General features: G+C 24.0%; 2 protein-coding genes across 11 annotated transcripts; both read right to left on the bottom strand.

The window, feature by feature from the left end:
• Positions 1–32: 32 nt before the first annotated feature.
• On the bottom strand, positions 33–17926 carry LOC127283319 (uncharacterized). 10 transcript variants are annotated; one of them, XM_051308099.1, is made up of 22 exons: positions 16372–16511; positions 15388–15548; positions 14551–14760; positions 13379–13580; positions 12171–12239; positions 11174–11334; positions 10928–11059; positions 10651–10830; positions 10072–10323; positions 8018–8416; positions 6703–6921; positions 6343–6506; positions 6096–6243; positions 5881–5995; positions 2373–2432; positions 2157–2284; positions 1491–1673; positions 1182–1386; positions 902–1050; positions 605–820; positions 396–497; positions 33–274 (listed from the first exon to the last, which is right to left on the bottom strand). In XM_051308099.1, exons 2-22 carry the CDS (start codon positions 15538–15540, stop codon positions 188–190), a joined length of 3534 nt encoding a protein of 1177 aa, XP_051164056.1. In that variant the 5' UTR covers positions 15541–15548; positions 16372–16511; the 3' UTR covers positions 33–187. The 10 variants fall into 10 exon arrangements, 4 of the variants coding, with proteins under 4 accessions (XP_051164056.1, XP_051164058.1, XP_051164059.1 ...); XM_051308101.1 differs by having other exon boundaries at positions 2223–2284; XM_051308102.1 differs by lacking the exon at positions 12171–12239.
• On the bottom strand, positions 16424–22608 carry LOC127283156 (peptidoglycan recognition protein 3-like). Its single transcript, XM_051307847.1, has 8 exons — positions 22076–22608; positions 20738–21064; positions 20336–20583; positions 19357–19405; positions 19109–19272; positions 18865–19027; positions 18552–18781; positions 16424–18093 (listed from the first exon to the last, which is right to left on the bottom strand). Exons 1-7 carry the CDS (start codon positions 22185–22187, stop codon positions 18597–18599), a joined length of 1248 nt encoding a protein of 415 aa, XP_051163804.1. The 5' UTR covers positions 22188–22608; the 3' UTR covers positions 16424–18093; positions 18552–18596.
• Between the last annotated feature and the right edge of the window lie 205 nt (positions 22609–22813).

Here is a 22813-nt window from a genome sequence, read left to right as displayed (position 1 = left end):
TTCTTTGAAAATAGATATCGTTTCTTTTTGAATGGAAGATATGACGTTTTTCATTTTGAAGATTTTTCTATGTGAAAATAAACTTTTCTTATATTATATATTGCTTATGAAATATTTGTTTTTCAATATTTTTTTTTTATAGAAAAAATAACTTTTTTTTATATTTCTTGTAGTAAATTTCTCAATATTAATATTTCATAAGTTCATCCTCTTCTTCTTGAAGTTTTAGAATTTCCGACTTGTTCATGTAATAATAACTCGGCTGTCTGGATTTCTGTTAATATTTTTTTTTCGATTTATAATTTATCCAAATTAATATATTAATTCTCACGCAAAAATTTTTGCAAATAATTATTGTGAGAATAAAATAGAATAGAAAAAGAAAGAATTCTTACCAAGTCTTTTTTAACGCGCTTAGCTCCTGCTTTTATTAAAATGGTACTTAAAATTTCAATAGATGGTAAAGCCATTGCATAATGAAGAGCAATTCTATCAAGCTAAACCAAAAATTATTTTTTTAGAATAAATTATTTTATATTATAAATTTTATAAATGTAAACGAGTTTTTTTAAAGGGGATATTTTTTTTAAAAAAATTTGCTTACATTATCGCCAATTGTCAATGTTTCTGGATAAGTTTTGGCAATATATTCAACAATTTCTGCATTTTCTCGTAAAACAGCAATATGAAGTGCACAACGTCCATAGACATTTTTCCCAAATGTTATTAATTTTGCACCGTCTCCATTCATTATAAATAATTCTTTCGCCAATGCTAAATCATTTGCTCTAATCGCACTGTGTAATTCTTCTCTTCTCAACTGGAAAAACGAAAATTTATTTCTATTTGTGTGATTTTTTTTTAAATTTTGAAAAAAAAAAAATTTTTTCTCTTTTTTTACCTCAAAATTTGGAATTGATTGCAAAAATTGAACAGTTGATTCCTGGCCTTGCTTTTTTGCAACGTCAATAATATTCTCTCCTTTATCAGTAGCATCTAAAATATGATCATAGCCTTCCAAAAGTAGTTCAACTAATTTTTCCGTCTCCCCTTGAAAATATAAATATTTATATTAAAAAAAATTATCTTTTTCAAATAATAAACGAAAGAAAATAAATTAGGAAAATTTTTCCATTGAATCGAATTATAAATAATAAAAAAAGAAAGAGAGAATTTTCAACCTCGTGCAGCCAAAAAAACGACCCAACGATCAATTTCCTTCGCATTGTCAGGAACGTGTGATGTTTCGGCAATATCTCTACCGGTACGATAAAATTCATCTCTATAACCAATATTTATTTGCGATTCTTGTAAAAGATGAAATAAAGCGTCGTGTGTATGTGATCGAACTGCTGCAAAATGAAGTATACTCTGGCCATGTTCATCCTAAAATTCCAATTTTTTGTTTTTCATTAAAAAAAGAAAGAGAGAAAAAGAATAAAAAAAATATTTCTCTAATAATTTCTTATTTTATTTTCAATTAAACTCACCCTATTAGTTTGATTGAAATTCGATTCCGCGGGATTAATTTCCGGTGTCTCAGAAAGATCAGGTTCATTTTCAGGAGTTTGTGGATAGCCAAGATCATCATCATCATCATCATCCTCATCATCATCTTCAATATTATCATTTGTTTCCTCTTCACGATCATCAATAATAAGAACATTTGATTCCTGTGGAAAAAAAAATTAAACAATTCATTAAAAATCGATAACAAAAATAAAAATTTATCAATGTAACAAAAAAATCACAGCTAACATTAATCTTGTACAACTCTAATTAAAATACAATTATAATTAACTGTATAAATCGACACAGTGCAAGGATCCTAATGAATAATTGTGCAAAAAAATATTTTAAAATATCAATTCTCAAAACACACAAAAATTATATGATCCAAAACGTCATTTTCAAATTTATTATTTCGAAATTTTTAGGGTAATTAATAATAAGAGTTTTTTTTTCGAAGAATATTCGATATGAATTTTATCATATTATGAATAATTATATAACATCTGAAAAGAGAAAATAACTTGTCCTCTGTTAATGATATATGAATTTTTTTTTAATAAATTATTTTTTCTCATATCTGATGAGAGAGAAAAAAGAGGAAAAAAAGAGGAAAAAAAGTTGAAATAAAATAATTATGAAATTACATGAGTGGATTTTGGTGTTTCACTCTTGTTTGAAGAATTGTACAAGTAGGAGGCAAGATACGTTACCGGATCTTCTGGACGTGATTTAACCACTTCCGTTAATCCTTTCAATAAAGGATTTCCAAGGGCTGAAAGTAATTTTTTTAAAAATTTAATTATAATAAATTAATTTAAAGTATTGTAAAATACAATTAATTTGAATGAAATAAAACTTACAGTCAGCTAAGTAGCGTTCATCATCAGTATCAAAAACAGGAAGATCTTTTTCATTGTTTCCTGAAATAGGAAATTATGTAAATAAAATATATTTCATATTATAGTAAATATAATTTTTATGAAGCAACACAATTAATAATTAAACAAAAATTTTTTGCGTAATATTTAAAAAAAAAATTAAAAATAACACAAAAGTGATGAAAACGCTTTCTTTTTTTTTTACACACTTTTGCAAAATTCACAAAAACACGTGCAGTGTCTTTAAAACTTATTTAATTTGTGTTACATGGAAAATTTTATTGAAGACATCGATTCATAAATTTTTCATCGTAGACGATTTACAATTATTTAAAAAGTATTTATCCTAATTATAAAGAATACATTTTATTAATTATAATAATACATTTAGAGTTTATTCAGCCATAACCAGTTTCACGTATATATTCATTTCAAAATTATTTTTTTTTTGGATATCATTTAAAAATTGTTTTCAACATTTTTTTTTCTTTTTACCTGAAACTGATTTTGTGCAAAAAAACATCAAATTGGAAAGACATGTGCGTCACGATTTTTTTTATGTGTTAAAACATCAATTAATCATGCGTGACGAATATATTGAAATGATAATTAGATTTTAAAATAGATTACATAAAAGAAGATTCTTTGTGAATAATTAATATATTAATATTTGTTGTCACGTTTTAAAAAAAGAAAATTTTAATCAAGTGATGAAAAAATTTAGAAAATAATATATTTTATTTATTTTAACGTTCTAGAATTGTGACGACAAAAATTAATTTTTACATTTAGAACTTTTTTTTTCTCTACTAACCTAGTTGAGACGTCTCTCCCGGAAGATAATTCCAAAAACAAGCCATTTTAAAAGAGAGTTGTAACATATTGAATCCTGAGTTTTTATCACACATCTTTCCAACTGAACAGCCTCGTTTTCCCTTTTTTTTTTTTCTTATTTTTAATCAACGAAAATCGTTCCATATTTTATCACAGAAAAGTTTCTTTGAGATTAATACAATTCAGTTTATATTAATAAAAAAAAATCAATTAAATTAGTCTAAATTATGATTCATTACATCGATTACTCTAATTTTGTTCAATTATTCTCATTCACAATAATTCTTCAAAAATTTTTTAAATATTCCTTCAGTTTTAATTTGTCTTAATAATTTTCACAATTTTAATATTATATATCCAATGAAATTATTTTGAGATAAGATTCTTTTTTTTTTTTTTATGAAAAATATTAATGAAAAATAAATTGGCAGTTAGAGAAGAAAATTTGTTTCTTAAATTAATTCTATTATAATTATAATAATTATAAAAGCGTAAAATATTGAGCATATTTTATCCCGAGATGTGAGAACTTGATTTTCGTTTACGAAAAATACTCGAGATTACATTGGCAATTTTCATTGAATTATTATTAAGTGTCATTTCCTTCTCGACGGAAAGTACATTGAGCGCGGCACGACAAAAATCTTGTAATGTTTGAAGTTCAGTTATTGATAAACTCTGTTGATTGCTAAGAACAAAAATATTTCGTCGTATTGTCTCTTTACATTCAAGTCCACGGACAATGGAAAGATTTTTTAAATTTCCCGGATCTTTTGATAATGTGGCAAATTTTACTCCTAAATGAATTCTTAATGTATTACCAATTGATGTTGGTCGTGAACTAAGAAAACCTAATTTTTTATCACGTTTAAATATTAAACGTTGATCCATGACATTCATTAATTTTGCCATACGAACATAAATTTTACCAAGTTTTCCCGGTTTTGTTTCACTTGTCGAACAAATAACTCTAATATGATCCTGTACATTGACCCATATTGCTAAATTACCAGCGGCTGCCAAATAAACACCACGTCCATAGGGCCAATGTTTTCCATGTAAACGTTTTTCATCTAAATCTTCAATTTCAGTAATTGGTGCAAGTAATCCAGCAGCAGCTAAACGAACACGAACATCGCTTGGTCTCTCAATAACTTCAATTAATGTATAATAAGTACCGGGTTCATCTTCACTTGATCCATCGGCAAGAACACCTGATAATTCTTGTCTCATTAAAACTGATGTTATTTCCCTTTCACTATTTTCCAATTGATTGATTGTAAGATTCAATGGCAGTGGATATTTTCCCAAATTTCTACTACATTCAATAACACCTGAAATAATATATTTCCCCGATGAATCGAGATCTGAATTTTGTATTAATTTTACATTTTGATCAATATTATCCACGCGCTCCTTATCGGACATACTGAAGAAATTTGATATAGGATGATCGGGAAGTTCGCCAGTTGCTGTGAGACAATGAATTTCACGTATAAGTGGATCAAAAAATTCTTGAAAAACAATATAACTCTCATAATCGGGAGCAACAACATTTATTGCTAAATCATCATCGTGAATTGTTGACGACGGTGGTCGATGATTACTAAAATTATTCATCATTAAATCATTGGAATTTAATAATTTATTATTGTCATGTATTTTTAGAGCGGGCCAAATCACGTCTAAAAGATTGTGATCCATGCATGTCACACGGTGCTTGAGTCGTTCGAATACAGGCCGTTTTAAGCAACGACTTAATAAATTGCCAGCTTTTGCCGGTGTATTTGGTAATGAGCCACGTCTCGAACCTGCCAATATACGGAAACATCGTTCAAGTGTTGTCAGGATTTCCGGTTCGGTCACATCACGACGTGCTGAATACTTGTCACCACCAGGAACTGTGCTCGTGAGGAAAATTTTATTATCCATTGGACAATATTCGCATTTTTTGTTTTTTACACTCAGAAAAATATTTTTTTTTTAACACCAAGAAGAAAAGAATTTATTTTATTTTATTAAATGTTTTTTTTTGTAATCAAATTATTAAAAAATAAGACAAATTTATTTTCTGAGTGTAAATGTTAATTTCTTAAATTCTAAATTACAAATTTTCAATTATCGTGAAAAATTAACTTTATTCGAATTTAAATATTATACAAAAAAAAAAGATGAAAGTGGTCCAGAATTTTATTACATCTTCTTTTTAAATCTTCTTCCTGAAAATAAAAAGCATACATTCTTTTAAGAAAATATTTTTTTAGAATGTAATGTTTTTTTTTGTTTAAAGAAGAGATAAAAGAAATATCTTCCACTTTCATCTCTTTTGTTCTTGTTCGCTTTTTTTTTCTTTTACTTCAGAAGTTTTTCTTTTTTTGGATCAACAAAGCAGTTTCATAATTAAATCAATTTCAAAGTGAATAAAAATGTAAAATCATGCTACTTTGTGCGCATCTCTAGTGTTAAATTAAAAAAAAAAATTATCATTTTTATTATAGAAATCCCATGCAAAAATTATTCAATTCCAACACTTCACTCGAAAAAAAAAAAATAATTAAAAATCAATATTTTTTTTTTTAAAAAAACTTTGTTAATTCAATATTATTGTATAACAAAAATGCATTTAAAATTGTGCTTTTTTTTAAAAACAAAATACCTTTATCAGTTAACATTTCATCGGCAAGACTTTCTTGAGCTCCAAAACTGCGTAATAATTTTTTATGCGACAATTCTTCTTGATTTTGTTTATAATATTCAGCCTTATGACCCAACTAAATTTAAAATATTGAAAAAAAATTAAATTAATGGAATTTAGATTAATTTTTAATAGAAAAATTAATAACAAAAAAAAAAAATTGAAAAATTCCTTACATTATCTTGAATTTGTGGATTTGCCCCCAAATGTACGAGAAGATTAAAATAATGTCCATTGTCGGCAAGTGTTGCTGCATAATGTAATGGTGTTCTTCCATCGAGATCAACAGCATTCGCTGTCTCGGGAAATCGACCAGCAAAATATCTGCAATTTTTAGAAAAAAAAGAAGAAATTTTTACAAATTTATCTAATTTTGTAGAAAAAAAAATTCGTTTATCAAATATTATTTTTTAAATTATTAACCTAATTATGGTAGTGTGTCCAAAAATTACAGCTACGTGTAATGCAGTTGCACCTCTCGGTGATGATTCGTCCCTTGCGATTGCAAATTTACGACGATCAAGTGCACTTTGTAAGTCTCTTAAATTTCCTTCTCGTGCTGCCATATGAACCGCGTGAATTTTTCCCTAAAGAAACGAAATAGTTAATTAAAATATGAACAATAGAATAGAAAAAAAAAAAAAAAAACGTTCAGTGATAATTAATAAATGGATCATACAATATTTTCAATCAATTTTTTTTAACTGCAAAAATTTTTTGCAATTATTTTATTTTTTAATAAAATAAAAATTTAATTTGATTATTTTAAAATTGAATTCATACCATAAATGCAGGAACATTGTCAATGAATGATTGAAGTTCTGGATTGCTGGTCTGCCTTCCCATGAGTCTTCTGCCTTCGCCATTGAGTACAAGTTCAGCGAGTTGTTCCATATTTCCCGTTTGTGTTAATTGTTCAATTTCTGGATCTGTTTCTTCTTCCTCCAATCCATTTTCATTGGCATCCGATTCCTGAAGATCCTCATGCTCACCAAGAATTACCTATATGAATTGCGCGTTTGAAAATAAAACGCGCATGAACCGGAGAATCGATAAATAGTCACTATTTAATCGTACGCTGAAATCTTGATAAGTTTATCGATTCTTTTCACTTTTACGATGTTTCACCGTATTGTCTCTCAATGAATAAAGGGAAATAGAGAAAAAAAAAACATAATTTATTCAAGAGCGCTGCTCATTTAATTAAATACACCGAAAATTGAAAAATCGAAGGTCATCAAAGTTTCGAATAATAAAAGAGAATAGATTATAAAAAAAATATACATTATTTTCTTTTCTCTATAGATATTAAAAATTAATTAATTATTACAATTTTATCAAAATTTAATATCTTTTAATTAAAAAAAAAATTAGCTCTTTTTTTCTCTTAACGAAAAATGTAAATTAAATTTATTATTAAAAATAACTGAAATTTTATTTTCTTGAAAAATTTTGTAAAAATATGAAAATAACGTTCTGGTTTCGCTGTAATAATATAGTAACACTGAAGCTTGAAAAATGAACAAATACAAATTTCTTTAATTTTACAAAGAAACAAACACTTTATTTTACTTTTTATCAAAAATCAAAAAATTCAGATTTAAAAATTGACAAAATATTAATATTATTAAAAAATTTTGAAAAATCGACTTTAAATTGAAAGTTTTGTTCAATTTTTTCAGCTTTTTGATTTTAGAATAAATTTGCAGCTGGTGATAACACAATCATGCAGTTTCATTAAAAAAAAGCTTGATTTCCAAGAATTTTTTTTTAGAAATCTTTAAAAAATAATAAATAAAATAACTGCTGAATATAAGAAACCCTTTTTTTCTTTAGCACATTTTCCAGACAATTAAAATATAATTTCTTTATTCAAAGCAACTGCGCAAATAAAAAATATTTGTAAGCAATAAATTTTAAATAATTTTCCACAGTGATTAATTATATGCAAATGCTAATAATTGTTAATAACTAAACATTTTTTTTTCATACAAAAAGCCCTTCGCTAATACCGAGAAAAAAAAATTGTGTTTTATATTAATTGAACATCAAAATTTATCTAGACAAATATATTAAAAAATGAATATAATTAACTCACTTGAAAATCATCATTTGCTGGATCATCAACACCAGAATCGCCAGTACTTGCATCAGTTCTTTCCTCTTGTTCTGTATTTACAATTTCATTATTTTCTTTCTCAATATTATTAAAATCATCATTAATGTTTTCCGTATTTTCCAAATTTTCCTCATTTTCAATAATTTCATCATTTTTTTCAATTTCAATGGTACTTTCCTCATTTTCCTCTAAATTATTATCAATCTCATTTGATTCCTCATTATTTTCTGTATCATTCTCAGGTAATGGTGATCCTTGTTCTGGCGATTGAAATTCTGGAGATTTATTTATTTCCTCTTTATCTTCATCTGGTGATTTTGGTGCAGCAACTTCCTCAACCTCCTTCGTCTCGGGCTCAGTCTGTTTCACCAAATCTCTCTTATAAAAATCAATTTTATCAAAAAAAAAAAAATAAAAAAATAAAAAAATTCACTTCACTTTTTCACTTCACTCTGAACGCTGTGCTAATTTTTTTTTAAATCCTTTTGATCAACTTTAGAGTAATTGAATTAAATAAAAAAAAACTACAAAATTTTTACAAAAATAAAAAATCATATTTGGAACATCTTTGTCAAAAAAACTTGTATTTAAAAAAAGAAACAAAAAAGTTAAACGAAAATTAAAAAATTTCACAAATTTCAATTTTAAAAAAATATAAATTTAATTCTTGCAACAGAAAAATTATTACTCAAATTAATTAAAAATTAAAAAAGAGCGTTTTGTGTATTGTGAAAAAAACTCACTGAAATATTTAAATATATTGTTGAATCAAAGTCGAATTTATATAAAAATTCTGTTTTTTTTTTTAAATCCAAGAATAAAATTAATTTGCAAAAAAGAAATCTCAGAGAGTTCTTTGAAAAAATAAACTGGACCTGGTTCAACAATAAATTATAGTACAAAAGAAAGTTGAATTAACGAAAATACAAACACCAGAAAATAGAGAAAAAATATTTAAACTATTGCAATAGAATAATCAAACGTGCTCAATAAAAATAAAATTATTAACATAAAACTACTTCTTAAATAAATAAAATTAAAAAAAAACAATGACTCCTCTTTTTCAAATTTTTACACTATTTTTTTTTTATTTATTATTTTTTCGTAATTTTGTATTTCTTAATTTGAATTTTTTGTGCCTATATTTCTAATAAATTTATCTTTATTTTTTAAAAATAATAATTCATATTTAAAAGAACTAATTTTTTTTTTTTTGTAAGAACAATTAAAATTAAATTTGTCATTGTGAATTTAAAAAAACAATATTCTAATGTGCAGAAAAATTAAAAACTTATGAAATAAATTGTATCTTAAAAAAATATATTTTAACTATTATATAACACATTTAGAAAATGCGCTAAAGAACTTTTCCTTCTAATAAAATAATTTTCTTTTTCTATATTAAAAAAAATTTTAAATTTCTAAAAACGAAATATAGAAAATTTCATTTGTAAATTGATTGCATTTTTTATTTTAAGATAAAAATTTCCAAGATTCTGTCAATCACAGAATTCACATAAATATAATTTTTTTATACATTCTCATGAAAATAAGATTCTTTTCATTCTATATTTTTGTAATTATTTAAATTGAATCTAAAAAAATACTTTTCTCCACTAAAAATTAATAATATTCTACTAAATTCTTTTTCTGTGTTAATCTATTATATTTTTTTGTTTTCAAAAACTATTCTATATTTAAAATTTTGAAAAATATAAAATTTTAATATTATATTTCATTGTAAAATGTATTTTGTTAATTTTTGGTTTTTATAGAGAGCTGTGAGAGTAAAAAAATATATAATTAACAATTGTGCATTGTGATATCAAACATTTACGACAAGGAAGAGCAAAAATTCTAAAAATTAACTTCCATTATTCTATAGAGACACTAAACACACACACACACACAAATAATATGTGGTTATAACGACGAGCACAAAAAGACGTACACTATTTTTTTTTTTTTTTTTTTTTTTGTTTTCAGCTGGCACAACAAAGTGCTAACATTTACAAACAATATGTAACACGTACTTTATGTGTGCCATTTTTCATTTTTGTTGGCGATTCAACATTATCAAAGGTCTCGTCAATCTCAGCGATCTCTGCTATTTTTGACGTGGATTTTCTCATATCACGAATAACATTATCATCTGTTTCCAATATTCTCCAATCCCAATTTTTTGGATATGTCCCAGAAACACGTGGGGCATCGGGAACAATCAAAAGTGCTGACATATCAACATCGGATGGTCGATTTTTATAAAAAGCAGCGGCCTTAAATTTCTGAAATTTTTCCATTGATTGTTTCATAAATTTCGTAATTGAAATTACGAATTGCTAATTTTTGTTTTGTTTGTATAATTTTCAAATTCAAATTTCTTTCACAAACATTTTCAGATAAAATTCCTGTTTTTTTAAAAATAATTTCTAGGATCCTTGGAAATTATTGTTTGTTTTTTTTCAACCTGTTTGCTACTATTTAAATAAAGATCTCAAAAAAAAAATGTTTTTTCAATTTTTAAGAAATTTATAAATAATATATAAAGAGAATTTTGTTAAAATGGAAAAATTGAAATTAATTTTGTTAGTTAAATAATTAAAAATTCTCACATTATCGACTTTTCCCTCATCGGCTCCGAATTCCACGAGTAAATTGTACATTAATCCTTCGTCTTTTGCTGCAGCTGCATAATGTAAAGGAGTTTTTCCATCATTGTCTACCGCAAGAACTGCAGCTGGATACAAATCCAAAACTTCTTTAACTATTTCAACGTGTCCCAAACCAGCTGCCTTTAATTTAAATTAAATTAATTAATAACTTAATAAATGATAATTATTTATTTGATTATTTTTACTATGAAAAATGCGTTTAAAGGAATAAATTTACTTTATGAAGAACATTAAGTCCATTTCCATCCTTGCTACAAAGAATTATTGGTGACACTGGCTCAGCAATTTTTCTCTTGAAACCTTCGATATCATTTTTTATCGTCCTGGCGTGAATTTCTTTTATTGTTCCCTAAAATTGATAATAAAAATTATTGAAAAAGTTCAAATTTAAATAAATTATTCATTTAATTTGTTTAAAAATTAAATGTAAAAGTGTTTAGTATTTTTTTAAAAATATATTAACCATTATAAATGGTACAGCTTCCAAAAATTTCTTAACTCGAGGATTATTACTTGTTTCACATCGAAGTTTTGTACCGTGACCCTCCCATAAGACTCGTTGTAATTTTCCAATATCCTTATTGTGAATCCATATTCTTATGTTTGATGGTTTGAAATCTAAATCTGGAGGAAAAAAAAAATTAAATTAAAATAAATAACATTTAAACAAAAACTAAATTCACATTATAAAACTTTGTCAGTTTTGATGAGTCTATATTTATATAATAAAATAATCTATAATAATATATATCACATATCATTTGTAACAGGAATCTTTATATTTCTCTTGATTTTTAAGATAGATAAAAGAAATTACCTTCACCTAGAAAATGTTTTTTTTTTAATATGCATTTCTTTTATTCGAAAACTGTTTTTAAATTGAAAATACCTTTTTTTTATTATCGATTGTAATTTCAATAATTTGTATCTATCATTGATAAATGATAATTATTAATTAATTATTATTAATAATAATTTATATTGTAGATTGTTTTTCAGAGAATGAAAAACATATGTATAATACTAAGTAAATTTAAGAGAAAAAAAATTGCTTGATAGTTTATCGACTCTATGAACTTCCCTAGTTGCTTTTCCGGAAAAATATGTATTTTAAAGGCAATTTAGTAGCATGCAATGTTGGTGCGATTTTGCATTATTTAAAACGATATAGCGTGCTCATAACAACTGGTCAACAGGAAAATATCTCTCTTTACATTTCCTGTATTATATACATAACGAATAAAATCAGAAATATTGACAATATTGTTTTAATAAAGCAAAAAAAATTTAATAATAATTAAAAATCAAAAGGTAATAAAAAAAATTAAATAAAAATTAAAAAAGTTATAATCTACAAAGAAATAGAATTTTTTTTTTAAATTATTATAACATGCATTAAGTAAAATTCAATAAATTATTAAATTTTCTTAAAACAAAATTGGCGGAACTGCTAAACTCACTGTTTTTCGGAAATTCAGTTAAGGGTTGTTCATGATTGTCGGAGTTATTTTTTAAGCGGCTTCTTCGTCCTAAAATAATAATAAATGCTTTTTTTCACCAAAAAAAATCTTTTTTTTTTTTTTAATACAATAATACAATAATTTATAATTCTAATTATATTTTCATTGTTTCAAGAAAAATTCAAACGTGAAGTAAAGCAGTTCAGCCTAATTTAACAAAAATATTTATTTCTAATTTCCTGTCTATCTTTTAAAAGTAGCTTTTCAAAAAAAAATTTCTTCTTTATTATTATTATTATTATTATAATGCTATTTTCTTTTACCATATAAAGAATTTCAGTAAATATAAAAAATTTCTCATTTTCAAATAAGTTGAAAGGTAATAATTTAGTTCCTATTTTAAAAAAATTCTTATTAGTTTCGTTAAAAATTTTTTTTTAGAAATAAAATTTGTTTTTCAGTTTATTTAAAAAGAAAACGAAAGTTAACATTTTTAAAAAAAAAAGTTAATTCGCAAAATTACAACTAATAATCACGAGATAACTTTTAATTGCTTTACTATATTTTTACAATTTCCGGCATTTTTTCAAAAATCTATATATCGTAAAATAATAAAATAAATCAAATTGTTCTATAAATAAGGCATTGATTTTTTAAAAATAATTCATCTGACTTCATTTCAAAAGGTATTGAGCAGCACAGTTTACTAGATATAATAAATTAATGTCTTATTGATTATAAAGGTTCATTGCAAGCATGTTTCTGGGGCACAAAAATGATAAGTACTGTCCATAAGTCTCTGAACTATGTAGAATTCATTAACAAACGTAAACTTTTTGCCATTGAGAAATAAAATTATATATATATATATACACACTATAGACTTTAATATACAATTAAAATTATAATTTATCATATATTAATATATATTGAGTTTTATTAAACTTAATTATGTCGTATTTAAAATTCATATGTTGAAAAGAAAAGTAACTCAAGAACAAATTTAAATGAGACTTCTAATAATAATAATAAAAAAAAAAAAATGATGAATAAAAAAATTGATTAATTAGCAAAATTTCTGTGTTAGCAAAAAATAAATGACATTTTTCATTATATAATTAATTTTTTAATTAATACATAAAAAAAATCATTTCAATGTAAATTAAAAATAATTTTTTTTTTCCTTGATAAAAATCCAAAGGACTTACTTTCTTTGTGACTGGCTATCTTTCTGCTGTTCATTCTCTCGGTTTCTGGTAATTCAAGTTCAGATTGATGATCCAAATAATAAGCAGCAGGATTTCCTTTTTTATCACAAATACTTGCGTCACAATCAGCTTCTATCAATACATCCCAAACAGAATCGGGATCTCTGCAAGCTGCACAATAATGTAAAGCTGATCTTCCTTCCTGTTGAAAAAAAAAAATTCCTTGTTTTAATTAATTATAAAATTTTTTATTTTAAATTCTATCTTTTTCCTGTAAAATTCACAAAATATTTTATAATCTAATCAAACATAAGATGTATGCAATTTAAAAATATAAAATAATTAAAAATTTATTTTTTATATTAAAATATATTTATAGTTTTTTATTAGATAGATAGATATATAATAATAGATAAGATTTATTTCATTGATGCTAAATATTTAGTTTTTTTTATTATTTTTAATTTCAAAATTTAATAATTTAAAATTAAATTTAAAAATGCATAATTTTAAATTCAAATTAAAAAAAAGAAATCATCTTTTTCTATGAATTTTATCAAAAGATAATTAATTGAGCTTTGCGGGACGAACCCTTATAAAAATATCCGCGACAAAGTGTTAGGGCTTGAATGAGTTGAACACTGATAACTATCGACGGATTTCCGGCCTTTAGGGTAAGAATTTCCTCTTTCCCTTTCTCTATCTCTATCTCTTATATATATATAAATTCGAATCTTTAACACGAAGCTTTACTGCTGAAATATGTAGAGAAAAGAACAGGTGGTTTACACTCTGTGTATATATATATACGATTACTCGTGTCACGCAAATTTAAAATAAAGAGAGAATTCCCGACGATCTCATTTTAATTATTCACAAGATATTTCCAAGAATGTTTGTCAAACAACTTGAATAAATTGCGTTTCAAACAATAAGTGGAAACTATATACCTTGTTATAGTTAAATTAGAAATATTCAAATTTTTATAACTATATCCATAGTTGTTGACAATAAATTTTTAAATCAACAAATAAAGAAATAATTTTACAATTATAAAATAAAAAAAAAACTCTGTCATTTAAACAATTTTTTAAGGAGAGAAAATTTTCTAATTAATTTTTAATAATGTAATACTAAAATAATAATAAAATAAAATTTGGCAAAAATATTACTCTGTCTTTTTGATGAACAGTGGCAGGAAATTGTTGAATAAGCCACTCTACAATATCCTGATGATCATAATAAACTGCTTTGTGTAATAAAGGAGTTCCCGTTGAATCTTTCGCTAAAGGAAATTTCTTCTTTGGCTCTTCTGCTATAAGTTTTTGGCATTCTAATAATGATCCTCGAGTCACAGCATCATGCATTTGGGAAATTTTTGTCTAAAAAAATTTCACATAAAATTAACATATTAATAATAAATTATTACAATTTATATTTTAATATTAATAAATAAATAATTCAATATTTATAATATTGTTAATAATTTTATAATTTTAAAGTCTAAATTTTGTTCATAACTTTTATTGTTAATTAGACTAAGAGTGATTGACCAATATATAGAGGGGGAACAAAAATTGTAACAGCTATAATGGATAAATAAATACTATTATTATTTTATTTTTTTCGATTAATGTTAATAATAATAATTTCTCAATATTGATCTTTTTATGTATATTAACGAAGAAACTTATAAGAAAACAGTTATTAAAGACTTCATTTCAAATAACGTTTACTATTTTATTTCTTCATTCAAATATGGTAAATTACTTTACTAATTTTATTAAATATTTACATGACCCAAATAAATATTTCTCGTGTCTAAATAAATGTTTAGTTTAATTGTGTCACGAATTAAAAAAATATATTTTTGCAACTAAATATTTTTTTTCTAATTAAGAATTTAATATTGATTTACTATTATAAGTTAAATAAAATATATTTTTATGAATTAAAAAATTTATTCAAATTGTTATCAAATAATACAAATTTTTAAATGAAATAGTTACCAAGTAATTTGGTAGTCCTTTAAGAAAAACTCTTGTTCTAAGATCCGGTGAACGTTCTCCCAATAAACGTGCTCCTCTACCTTCCAAAACGACATGTTCGAGTTTTTCGATTTCACCACGATTAAGCCAATGTTTCAATGTGTTTGGGTTCATCTGCGAATCTAGAATTCAAAAAATTATTTTTTAAAACAAAATTTTTATTCCAAAATTAACAAAAAAAAAAATAAATTAACTAATAAAAATAAAAAATAATTATTGTAGAAATCAATAAAAAAAATGTATCGTCAGCAACATTAAGTTCGGTAACAATTTTTTTTTTTAATTATTTCCCGGAAAATAAGTTTTACTTGATGGAGTAAGAAAATTACATATTTGAAAAATAGATTTCCACTTGATTTAAAAAAGAAATTATCAAAAATGTACTTAGTAGAAAAGTTATTTTAAGATATTGAGTTTCATGTTAAAATCCATGAAAATTTGAGGAAATTGACAATATTAATAATGACTAGAATTAAATAATTATTTCCTTTTTTTTTTCGTGTAAATTCAAGGAGTTACACTTCTTTTTCTAAACAAAAGATATGAAAATTGAAAATACATGACTTAGGAACTACAATTTTGTAATTGACCAAATTGACAAGGTATATACATTGAAACGGTGTCAATCGATAAACACAATTTTTTTTAAAAGTAAAAATAAAATTTCTTCTTTTTTCATTTTATAAATAAAATATTGTTTTTCAATTTCAGAAAACAAGAAAGTTTCAAAAAAAAAATTCATTTTATTTATTAATAATTTTTTTCGATTGAAGACATTAAAAACAAATTCAATCTACTTGATTAATTATTAAGAATTTAAAAAAATACTAATAATTGGAATTGCAAAAAATTCATTTATTTTAAAGAAAAATTTTTTTAAATTATTGGAAAATAAATATTTTGTACCGAGTAAAAAATTATTATTATTGTAAAAAGAAACTTTACCTCATATGTGAATTGAATTACACGATAATTGTCCACTTTATGAATCATCGACTTGTTAATTTTTTTTTTGTTAAACACAAATGATTATAAAATAAAACAAAAAATTCTTAACACCCTTAATAATATCACATGTGTCACATGTGAATGTCTAACGTTAAATGATGGATTCCTTATTGTTTGTAACGCCACCTGTGTATTTGTTTATTTTTATTAAAACAATTAGGAAAAAAAAATATAAATAATTCAATAATTTGCAAAAATATGAATTATTTTAATGAAAGTTTATATAATATATATGAAAAAAATATTTAGAAAACTTGAAGGTTGAAATATGTAGAGTCATCAAAAATTGGTGTCAATGTCTAAAGCCGGTTTCTTAAATCGATATACGTTATAAACATTATATCAATTTACATAAATTATATACAAACATACTTTAGCATAAATATAAATTTTTTTTTTTCGTTAATTTCAACGAATTTATAACAACTTTTTTTTCTTAGTGAATTATTTAATTTATTAAATTTCCTTTTTGTTTAATTATTTTTCAGTTTTTTTTACAAAATGAAAAAACATTTATCGATTTATTAAAAAAAAAATAGAGGTAACAAAATTCTATTTTGAATTTCATTACAAGGAAACAAAATATTTATTTTCCAAAAGAAAAAAAAATTATTTGTTTTAAAATGTATATATATATATATATATATATAATAATCGTTTGCTTTCTTTAGAATTGGTAGATTCTGTTTTCCTTTATAATTGAATAACGACATTTAGTTTCTTTAGACAAAGTTTAAACTCATCCTTCCTGTTGGCTAGTCACGTTGCTTGCTTGTTGATACAATTTACTTATTCATTTACCCAACAATTTTAAAATCGATATTTTGCGTTACTCGCGCGGTACGTTGACTTCATGTTATTTATTATTTTTTGAAATTGTATGTAATAATTTACAAATTGGTGTAAAATTATATTAAAAATTATAGCAAAAAAAAAAAAGACTCTACTCAAAAATCCACATTTTAATTATTGAATTTACTTCTTATTAAAATCTAAATTTAATATTTAATTTAGTAATAATTAAAATTATTTAATTTAAAATAATTTCCTTTAGTAAGAATCATAACGAGTGGAAAATATATTTTACTAGTCAGGCTAATATGTCTGACTGAAATGCTTCATTTTCACTTAGAGTACATGTATTACAATTTTATTAATATTTTGATTTTTTTGAAAAATTTCTTTATATATAGTTTTTATTTTTATCTTTACATATTCACTTCATTTTAACATGCACTTATTTTTTATTCTATTATTCGCGGATGAAATAGGAAAAAGCAATTGATAAAAAACTGGAATATTAAATAATAAAAAATTAAAATTCTTTTTTTTGACAAAATCATCTTACCCGAAAATTTGGAATTCTTCAAAAAAAATCTTCTTTATTTAGAAAAGCGAAGACCATGATTTTGAATATTATTTTCCGTAGAAGACTCTCGTTGATGAATTTTGTCGTTTTACAAATAATTTGCATAACACTAAAGAAAATGATTATCAATTTTCTTTTTTTTTTTGAAGCGCACACGTGTTTTAGCGCGGAAGTTTTCAGTGGACAAACATCGTTGGATGTTTGCCGAACGCGAACTGTTTCCATCGACTGACGTTGAAAAGTTTTCCACGTGTCCTATTCCTGTCCATCGTCTATTATTCACCGGCTATCTACAAGAACAATAATCGTCTTAGGGGTCATGGCACGATATATTACAGTACTTGTTCCAAAAAAGGGAACTATATTTAGTCATATAATTAAATATTGTTTCATTTTTTTTCTGTATAAACACAAACTCCAATAATTTATTAAATTTGATTAATTATCAAAAAACAATTATATTTCTATATATTATAGAATTTCGTTAACTTTGAAAGTAATAATAAATTCATGAGAAAACCTAGGTTGATAAATATACATATAATGTAGGTTTAGGTCATAAAGTCTCAGATCAATTCAAAACTCGTTAAGTTAATTCTCGATGTTTCTTAATATTTGTAAATTTTTTTTTAATGATTTAATTTTAAATTTTCTAATTGTTTCATAATGTTAATTGAATTTTTCACAAAAATATAAAAATTTCTTTCATTTTTAATTAATAATTTATTAAAATTCTCAAAATACTTACTATGTTGAATATAGTGTATCATATAATTTTCTGCGAAATTAAATTCTATGGATTACTTTCCCAGTGTGGAAAGGTTTTAATCAAATCGTACAATTTGTTGCCTGGACATGTAGTTAATGAACCTTGTCGATGACCAATTAATTTATAATTATTAAGAATTTCACCTTTGGAAACACCATATTTTATTAAATCCTTCAATGTTTCAATTGCAATTAAATTGGGCTCTATATCTGTAAAAGTTTATATGTAAATTAAAATATCTGATTAAAAGTAACAAATAGAAATTAAAATTTTTTTTTTTGTTTAAACCTACTAGCAAAATCTCCAATGATACAGATTCCGATACTTTTGGGATTATATTTTGGACAGTGTGCTCCTCTTTTGCCCCAACCACGGCCCTCATAAACAATTCCATCCTCTCCAATCAAAAAATTATAACCAATATCACTCCATTTATTATGATCCATATGATAGTTCTGTAATTTTTTAAATTATATCTTCTTATTTTTCACCAATATAATTTAATATTAAATTTTCCAAACTAAATGAATTTTTACCTGAAAAGATCGAACTCGTGATTGACAAATTGCTTGAGAAGTACAACCTGGAGTCGCTGAATGATGTATAACAACGTAAGGAGCTGGATATTGAGGAAGATCATCAACTGGTCCTTGCGGTTTCCTTGCACCCCATTCTGCTCTACTTATAATTTTCAATTCTTCTGTATAAAAGAAAACAAAAATCGTTAGTAAAAGAAAAAAAAATTCAAAAAATTTTAATATTTTTTAAAAATTGAAATACAAACTTGAGTATTCATCAGTAACATTCATTGTTGTTGAATAAATTTCTCGATTCTCCACAACGTAAATAAAATAAAAAATTACTCCAATAATTTTGTACATTTTTAATAATTTTTTATGTATCTAAATTTTATTTTATCAATCGAATATTGAAGAGCACTACTGGTTAAAGACAAGTTCCAAGCGATCTGTGATATTTTTTTTTAAACGGATACGTATATGTGATCAAGGTTCGTTTCCTGGGGTTCCCGGCGTATGATTTTTCTCCTTCTCTTTCTAACTATCAAGTCAATAACTTCACTTATCAAATCATTTTATATATATGTATATTATATAGCGCTTTATTACTCATACTTGATACACAGATGAAATTGCGTAAGTTTTATATTTAACTAATAATTCTAATCACTCAATTACACTATTTTTATTAATCAGAAAAATATTAAAAATTAATAAATTTATAAATTAGAAATTTTTTTTTTATCATTTTCGCAATCACACAAAAATATGACTATGATAAAAAAGTAGATTATATTTACAATTTATAAGTATAAATTATTTTTTTTGTAATTTACTATTTAACAACTATAATACAATAAACATCTGCTTGTAAAAGTTATAATAAATATTTCGTAAAATATAAGACTAGATAAAGCAGTCAAAATTATATGATTATTTTTCAAGATAACAAAAAATATTTTTAGTATTTTTAAATAGAAAATTTAATTACTTAAAATTTGTCTATTTTCTCTTCTTTTACTCTCATTAATGAGATTTTTTTTTACTCATTAGTGAAATTATTTAGTGAAATTAATTCCAAATTAAAATTAATACAATTTCACTTTTTAATAATATTAAAATTTGGAATTAAATAAAAATTATTAATTATTTTTCACTAAAATTGAAATTTTCGAGAGAGTATAATAGTCATTTCTCAGTTTAATCAAACTATATTTCTATAAATATAATTATCAATTATCCTTAATTAAAAAGACTTTGAAGATGTTGATTGCTCGTTGCATTATTTTGTTGATGATCATAAATTGGATGTAGTTTATTTGTCCAGTTTGGTAATTTTTGAATATATTCATAAAAACAAGTTCCTGGACACTCGGTATCTCTCGTCTGTCGATGTCCAACTAATTTATAATCATTTTGAATTTTTCCCATCATTACACCGCATTTGATTAGTGAATTTAATGCCTTTAGAGCTGCTTCATTTGGCAGGCGATCTAGACAAATTAAAATTTTATTTTCACTTTGAAAAATGATTATCTCAAATTTACATTTGAAAAAGATATTTATTTTTTGATAATTATCAAAAATAAATAAAAAACAAATAAATAAATAAAATTTCTTTTTAAAAGTTTTTTAAAAATAAATTACCTGTATAATCGCCAATAATTGAGATACCGATACTTTGCGTATTATATCCAGGTGCATGTGCGCCAACTATATTCCATCCGCGACCTTCATACACATTTCCATCTTCCCCGATGACAAAATTATATCCAATGTCAATCCAGCCACGCTCGTCCATATGTAAATTCTGATAAGAACGCACTATCTCCGAACACGTGTCTTGAGTAAAACAATAATGTTTAATTCCCCCATGATGAACAACAACATAAGGAGTTGGTGAAAAATCCAATAATTTATAATTTGTAACAACACGAGCCTTCCATTCTTCTCGTGTTACAATTCTAGGACAAACTGAAAATAAATAAATGAAATTAATATTTTCAAAGAAAAAAAAAGGAATTTTAATAAAATTTTTTTAAAAAAGTTATTAAATGCAAATTTGAAATTTTTTGTTACTGATAAATATTTAAATTGTAGATATTTTCATTTAAAATTCCATTTTGTCAAAGTCATAACAAAAGGTGAATGCAAAATATTCGTTTACTTATAATATTCAATGGTATAAAATTTAACGAGTTCAGGGATAAATTCTTACCTTATAACTTTCAAGAAACTGTAACAAATCAAGTGAATTCTATAAATTTTAGTGTCGAAATTAATTGTTTTACAGTAATTTTGAAATAAATAAAAATAACAAATTACTTTTAAAAACGATTTTCTCAATTGATGACATAAATCTGTAAATGTAATTAATTTCCATTGCATAATAATCAGATGATATAAATAAGTTTGCAAAAATATGTTACGTAAAATTTTTATAACCAATTTATGAAATAAAAAAAAAATATACATCTTTCTGAAATCGGAAGAATTTAAAAAAAAAAATTAATTGAATATTAAAAAATAGAATTTCAAAATAATTTTGTACTTTCCTGGTATGTTAGAAATGATGTCAAATGAATCATCCTTGACATACTTTCAAATATTTCACTTCATTTAATTGTTTTATATTTTTCACTTTGAAAAAAAAATTTCAAATTCGCAGAAATAAAAAAACATATTAAAAAAAAAAAAAAAAGTCTGCATAATTTGCAATATTGACAATATTCACAGAATTACATGAAATTCTATGAAAGATAAATAAAATGCAAAATTTATAAACAAACATTTCTACGCAGAAATGCAAAGAAATTTTCCAATCATTCAGAAATTATTAAATGAAAAAATGTATTTAATATTTTCATTAATTATTTTTTAATTAAAATTTTTTTTTAATTTATATAAATATAAAAGAACATTAATAAAAATTATTTTCATTCATGTTTTTGGATTAAAATTTGAGAAATTAAAAAAAAATCTTACTGTGACTTTGTTCCACTTCATTGGTTGCGTACGGTTTGCCAAATGCTGTAGTCACATTTTGTAAAATAAACATCACACAAACTGAATACACGATATAAGATATTGAAAACATTTTTTAAAATTATGTATTTTTTTTTTTATTTTGAGGAAACTTGCAGTAACTTATAGTATTTGCAATACAAAATCGACTAAATGCAAATGATACTTGAACGCTCTTTTATAAACACGAAAAAGTATGGCAAACAGTTGGGAAGTCCCTCTCGAATCGTGTTAGGTTCGTTAAAATATTTCCTTCGTCATTCAGTAAGTGTGAACGAAAAAAATTGGCGTTATTTGTTAAGAATTGCAAGTCCTATACAATAAAATATAATTACTATCAGACCGCAAATTCCACGAATGAAAACAATTTAATGACGGAAGCAAAGCGTGTCAACAAAAAAAAAAAAACAACACATTCTTATCGTAATTTTTTGATTGTTAAAACATTTTTTTTAAACAAAGAAATTACAAAAAAAAAACCAAAAAAAGCAATACCCGATTTTCTGATTAACAAAATCTAATCTTATTTTATCTTTCAGATAATGGGGTATATTTTTCGTTCATCAAGTGACGTTAACTGATGAAATCGCGATTTAAAATTTTGTTTTTCATTCCAAAAATAAAAAAATTGTACAAATAAATTTGATTCTACTCGTAAAAAAATAGTTCCCTTCAAGTACACTTTAAAAAAATTAATAA

This window comes from Leptopilina boulardi, unplaced genomic scaffold, assembly GCF_019393585.1.
Source record: "Leptopilina boulardi isolate dan_hultmark-lab unplaced genomic scaffold, ZJU_Lbou_2.1 LbouV2_31, whole genome shotgun sequence".
NCBI classification, from domain to species: domain Eukaryota; kingdom Metazoa; phylum Arthropoda; class Insecta; order Hymenoptera; family Figitidae; genus Leptopilina; species Leptopilina boulardi.
This window is presented reverse-complemented; position numbering and strand designations above follow the sequence as displayed.

What these genes read in the sequence shown, in the direction of transcription:
- LOC127283319 (XM_051308098.1), bottom strand. Translation starts at nt 15,540, where the DNA reads ATGAACCCAAACACATTGAAACATTGGCTTAATCGTGGTGAAATCGAA. An exon ending in GATAGCCAGTCACAAAGAAA is followed by an intron (nt 12,240 to 13,378) that starts GTAAGTCCTTTG and finishes TTATTATTTTAG; the next exon opens with GACGAAGAAGCCGCTTAAAA. An exon ending in ACAATGTTCCTGCATTTATG is followed by an intron (nt 6,507 to 6,702) that starts GTATGAATTCAA and finishes TCGTTTCTTTAG; the next exon opens with GGAAAAATTCACGCGGTTCA.
- LOC127283156 (XM_051307847.1), bottom strand. Translation starts at nt 22,187, where the DNA reads ATGTTTTCAATATCTTATATCGTGTATTCAGTTTGTGTGATGTTTATT. An exon ending in TGAAGTGGAACAAAGTCACA is followed by an intron (nt 21,065 to 22,075) that starts GTAAGATTTTTT and finishes ATTTATTTTCAG; the next exon opens with TTTGTCCTAGAATTGTAACA. An exon ending in CACGAGTTCGATCTTTTCAG is followed by an intron (nt 19,028 to 19,108) that starts GTAAAAATTCAT and finishes AAAAAATTACAG; the next exon opens with AACTATCATATGGATCATAA.